Consider the following 6,143-nt stretch of genomic DNA (forward strand, 5'->3'; position numbering starts at 1 on the left):
ATGGGAAGCAACCAGTCATGGGTCACAGAATTCATCTTGGTGGGATTCCAGCTCCGTGCAGAGATGGAAGTGCTCCTCTTCTGGATCTTCTCCCTGTTCTACATATTTAGCCTGTTGGCAAACGGCATGATCTTGGGACTCATCTGTCTGGACTCGAGACTACACACCCCCATGTACTTCTTCCTCTCCCACCTGGCCATCATTGACATTTCCTATGCATCCAATAATGTCCCCAAGATGTTGGCAAACTTAGTGAATCAGAAGAGGACCATCTCCTTTGTTCCATGCGTAATGCAGACATTTTTGTATTTGGGTTTTGCGGCTACGGAGTGCCTGATCTTGGTGGCGATGTCTTATGATAGGTTTGTGGCAATCTGCCACCCCCTCCAGTACACTGTCATCATGAGCTGGAGACTGTGCCTGGTCCTGGCTGTCACTTCCTGGTCATGTGGATTTATTCTGGCTCTGGTACATGCAATTCTCCTTCTACGGTTGCCCTTCTGTGGACCCCGGGAAGTGAATCACCTCTTCTGTGAAATCCTATCTGTCCTCAAGTTGGCCTGTGCTGACACATGGATCAACCAATTGGTTATCCTTGCTGCCTGTATGTTTGTCTTAGTTGGGCCCCTCTGTTTAATGCTAATCTCCTACATGTGCATCCTCTGGGCCATCCTTAAAATCCAGTCTGGGGAAGGCCGCAGAAAGGCCTTCTCCACCTGTTCGTCCCATCTCTGTGTGGTTGGACTCTTCTTTGGCATAGCCATGGTCGTTTATATGGTCCCAGATTCCAAACAACGAGAAGAGCAAGAGAAAATATTATCCCTTTTTCATAGTCTTTTTAACCCAATGCTGAACCCTCTCATTTACAGCCTGAGGAACGCTCAGGTAAAGGCTTCTTTGTATAGAGCACTGAAGAAAAGGTCCATGTGAAATATAGATAGAATATTGTTTGGGGGTTTCCTTTTAAATTATGCGGTTTGCTGAAGCAAAAATTCAGATAGGTTCCCATTTGGAAGTTTGAATTAAACGTGGTAACTGTCCATCTTCTAGCTCTAAAAATAGGGCAAAATTCCATGGAAAAGTGTATCTTCTGAAACCGAGAGACTGTGTTAGTATTTGGGACATCTAAATTATCAGACTATTTAGTCTTTCTTTGAAAAAACATTAAATTTCTTTATCTTTTCAAGCCAGGAATATTCACGTATGGAGAAAAAATTAAATGTAAAACCAACATCACTGCATGACTCTGGCTGATGTATTTAGACATATGTGACTTTTTATCAACTTGTGGTAGCTGGACACAGTACAGAAAATTAATGCCATAAGAAAGAACTTCCACAGATCTGAGATTCCAATACAGAAAACATTGCGGAGTTATAGGACTCTGCCTCACCAATTGTGAGTCTGATGAAGGAAGAGTTTAGAGAAATGCTAAATTCCTTGATGGAATAATTTAGGAGTAAAGGGGAAAATGTTAAGGAAAGAGTTTATCCAATGAGAAACTAGGTAAAAAAAAATCCTAAAATATATTTAATGCTTCGGATTTGGTTCAATAAAGGAAATTCATCAGTAAATGTGTAAATGGTTCTAGAGGTAAGGGTTTTGAGTGTTGCTCAAACATTATGTTTATTCTTGGGTTATAATGATTTCTTTTTTTTTTTTTTAGTGAAAAAATTTTTTTAATTTTTTTTTAACGTTTATTTTTGAGACAGAGAGAGACAGAGCATGAATGGGGGAGGGTCAGAGAGAGAGAGGGAAACACAGAATCTGAAACAGGCTCCAGGCTCTGAGCTGTCAGCACAGAGCCCGACGTGGGGCTTGAACTCATGAACTGAGAGATCATGACCTGAGCTGAAGTCGGACGCTTAACCGACTGAGCCACCCAGGCGCCCCAATGATTTCTTTTTTAAAAACAATTTCTAATAAGAGAAGATTGAATCACCTGTTGAAGTTCTTGAAATTGTTCCCACCAATATTTTTCATAATTATTGAACCAACTTGTCAGAAGATGGTTTGGGGTTGCACCAAATATCAGGAGATAGCTATGACATACCTAACATCATCTTTCTTTCACGGCGGCAGAAGTTTCTCTGGATTTACAAGATTTGAACAACTGTCTTCATGATGCTAATGTTGATAAAATAAATAAGAGCTGCTTTTTTTTTTCCAATGATTCAATATTTGCAGATATTGCAAAATGATCACCACAGTAAGTCTAGTTAAATTGGTCACTATACATAGTTACAGTTTTTTTTTTTCATGTAATGACAACTTTTAAGGTGTACTCTTTTAAGAGCAACTTTCAAATATGTAATACAGTATTCATAACTCTAGTTACTTTGCTCTGCATACATCTCCACGTTTTCTTTATTTTATAACTGGAAGTTTGTATCTCTTGACCCTCTTCACCCATTTCACCTATTCCCCACACCCTGGCCTCTGGCAATCACCAGTCGTTCTCTGTATCTATGAGCTAGTTTTGTCTTACTTCCCTTCTCTTCCTCTTCCCTTTCCTTCCCCTTCCTTCCCTTCCCAGCTCCCCATATAAGTGAGATCATATGGTATTTGTCTTTCCCTACCTGGCTTACTTCACTAGCATAATGCCCTCAAGATCCATCCAGGTTGTCAGAAATGGCAAGGTTTCCTTCTTTTTTATGTCTGAATAGTATTTCATTGACCACAATTTTAAATCCCTTGTGCCATCAATGGACACTTAGGTTGTTTCCATGTCTTGGCTGTTGTGAATAGTGCTGCAATGAATATGGGGGTGCAGATATCTTTTTGAGTGATTTCATTTCCTTTGGATGAATACCCAGGAATGAAATGGCTGAATCAAATGGTAGTTCTATTTTTGAATTTTTTGAGGAGCTTCCATAACTGTCTTCCACAGTGGCTGCACCAATTTACATTCCCACCAACAGAGCACAAGTGTTCCCTTCTCTCTGCATCCTCACCAACACATGTAATCCTTGCCGTTTTGATGATAGCCATTCTAACAGATGTGAGGTGATATCTCAATGTGTTTTTGATGATGATGAATGATGTTGAGCACCTTTTCATGTACCTGTTGGCCAAGTGCATGTCTTCTTTGAAAAATGTCCATTCAGATCCTCTGCCCATTGTTAAAACTGATTGTTTTATTGCCATTGAGTTGTATGAGTTCTTTATATATTTTGGATATTAACACGTATCAGATATATGATTTCCAAATATTTTTTCCCACTTACTAGGTTGTCTTTTCATTTTGCTGATGGTTTCCTTTGCTGTGAAGATTGGTTTTATTTTAAAATATATCAAGACATTAAGTATTTTGAATTTTTTGCAAGTCATGAAAAATTTATTAAAATCAAGATTTATAAAATTCTGGGGTGCCTGGGTGGCTCAGTCAGCTAAGCATCTGACTTCAGCTCAGGTCATGATCTTACAGCTCATGTGTTGGAGGCCCAAGTCGGGTTCTGTGCTGACAGCTCAGAGCCTGGAGCCTGCTTTGGATTCTGTGTCTCCCTCTCTCTCTTCCCCTTCCCTGCTCACACTTTGTGTCTCTCCCTCTCAAAAAATAAATAAACATTAAAAAAAAAGATTTATAAAATTCCAGGGGTTCCTGGGTGGCTCAGTTAGCTGAGTGTCTAACTTCAGTTCAGGTCACGATCTCAGGGCTCATGAGTTCGAGCATGGCATCAGGCTCTATGCTGACAGCTCAGAGCACAGAACGTGCTTCAGATTCTGCGTCTTCCTCTCTCTCTGCCCCTCCCCTACTCACCCTTTGTTTCTCTCTCTCTCTCTCTCTCAAAGATAAATAAACATTAAAAAAATTTTTTTAAGTTATAAGATTCTAGAATAAGTACAAAATTAAGCATACATTTTAAAAATATATGGTAACAATTATATATATATATAGTTCTCAAAGCATATAATATATAGTATTCAACACTGCAAGAAATATACTGAAAAAGACAACCAAAAAGGTGAAGTCCATATTGCTGCTGTGGACGTTTAATATGCCTAAATAAATAAATACATAAATAGAATTCAATTAAGCAAAGGGTTATTATACATACTTCCTCTTTGTTGCCAGTTTTTTCCATCATAATTATCATAATTTTATGTCTAAATTTTTCATATATGCTACCAATACATGATTGTAACCATAAAAATAAAGATAATTTTATGCTTCTTCCCTTTTCTGAGCAAGATAATTATATTATTTTGGGATAAAAATTGCCACCATTTTTAGAGTTAGAAATTCTTCAAAGAATAAGCCTTTGCTGAAACATGAAATGAAGACAGTTCTAGAGAAAATTACAGCATTTTAATGCAGTATTTCCAACGAGAATTAAAAGTTGGCTTAACTATTGCCCCAAGTCAATAACTCAGATTCTAAGACGGCAGGCTGTTTATTTTGAATAAGCTTAATTATATTCAAGATGATTAGCAAGCCTTATAAACTATCAAGTTATTCAAGTGAATCCAAATAGGAAAAGTCATATGGTTGTCATATTAAACATGATGCACTTTTAAGTAAAAGTGTAAAGCATTTCTCCATTGTCTTATTTCTTATACACAATGAATGGAAAAACAGACATAAAGTTGTTGAAAATTCTTAAGACAGTAAAAAACTGTGTTTCTAAACCACCATCTGGTTGGGGTGTCTGGGTGGCTCAGTCAGTTAAGCATCCTATTTCGGCTCAGGCCATGATCTCATGGTTTGTGTGTTCGAGCCCCGCATTGGGCTCTGTGCTGACAGCTCAAAGCCTGGAGCCTGTTTCAGATTCTGTGTCTCCCTCTCTCTCTGCCCTTTCCCTGTTTACACACACTCTCTCTGTCTCTCAAAAATAAACATTTTAAAAAGAAAGTAGGGGCACCTGGGTGGCTCAGTGGGCTCAGATCATAATCTCTCAGTCCATGGATTCGGCCTGCATTGGGCTCTGTGCTGACAGCTCAGAGCCTGGAACCTGCTTCAGATTCTGTGTCTCCCTCTCTCTCTCTGCCCCTCCCCTGCTTGCATTCTCTGTCTCTCTCTCAAAAATAAACATTAAAAATTAAAAAAACCTAACAATTATCCACACTAAAGTATTATCTGGTTCAAAATTATTTGTAGGGTATAACTTAGAGTAGAATTTAATTCTTACCCTGGTGCTTAGCTTCATTTGTCCTGTCTGTTCCTGTAATACTTCGGAGGTGTCAGACCCATGTTTTGGTGTGTGTGTGTGTGTGTGTGTGTGTGTGTGTCTGACTCCTGTACTGTAAGCCGCCTTATAAGAAAGCTATAGAATCTTCTATCAGAGGAAGAGGGCGGCTGCTGCAGCCTCTGGTGACCGGAGGAGGGTCTTCCGAAAGCGAATACGTTTCTGCAGAGTCACACTGGGGTCGAGCAGGGCCCCACGGCCGGACTCCTCTTACAAGAAAGGCGCGGAGGAGGGAAGGCACACGCACCCGGACACGCCCCGGCCCCACACGAAAGCGATAAATAGCCCCGGGGTCAGCCGGAGGTCAAGAACTCGGAGATGCGTGAGGTTAAAAGGGCGGACACCGGCGCCAGGGTCGAGCCAGGGCCGCGGGGACCAACGCCGTCTCCCCTGCGTCCCCTGCGTCCTGCGCGGCTGGGGCAAGAACCGGAAAGCCCGGGCCCCCCGGTGACGAGAAAGGGTCCTTCCGCCCCAGGAGGTCAAGGCCTGCCAGCGGGCCGGGCGCCAGCGCGGTGCTCGACGGGAGACCCCCTGCGACAAAGGACACGCTCAGGGACGCGGCATCGGGACGCCGCCCCCCGGTCAAGCGTGGAGACTCAGGGCTGGTCCCGGCCGCGGCACGGTGTTCGCGGGGCCCTGTGGTGTCCCGCTGCCCCGACGTGAGGCCCTTCCCCCTCGAGCTCTGCCTGGAACAGCAGGGTCCCGCCACGGGGCCTCTGGACGTGACGAGAGGGCGCGGTCGGCAGCAGCCTCCTACCTGCTGGTTGTCGCCAGCACACCTGCTCCTTATTCTCCGTTAGCCTTCAGGGCTCCCCGGTTCCCCGGCCTCCCCGTGGACCCTTCCCTGCTTGTACTGCCTGAGCCGGTGATTCCCTTTAAGGCCTCAAGAAAACGGCAGGAGCTCTAACACATCAGGGCAGTGATGTCTTCTGTGCTGTGCTGTCCCCTTGTTCTCTT

At 42.8% G+C, this 6,143-nt stretch overlaps 1 protein-coding gene across 1 annotated transcript; it reads left to right on the top strand.

The window, feature by feature from the left end:
- On the top strand, nucleotides 1-930 carry LOC102954109 (olfactory receptor 2A2-like). The gene has a single exon (XM_007090857.1). It carries the CDS (start codon nucleotides 1-3, stop codon nucleotides 928-930), a length of 930 nt encoding a protein of 309 aa, XP_007090919.1.
- The last annotated feature ends 5,213 nt before the right edge of the window (nucleotides 931-6,143 follow it).

Source organism: Panthera tigris, chromosome A2, assembly GCF_018350195.1.
Source record: "Panthera tigris isolate Pti1 chromosome A2, P.tigris_Pti1_mat1.1, whole genome shotgun sequence".
NCBI classification, from domain to species: domain Eukaryota; kingdom Metazoa; phylum Chordata; class Mammalia; order Carnivora; family Felidae; genus Panthera; species Panthera tigris.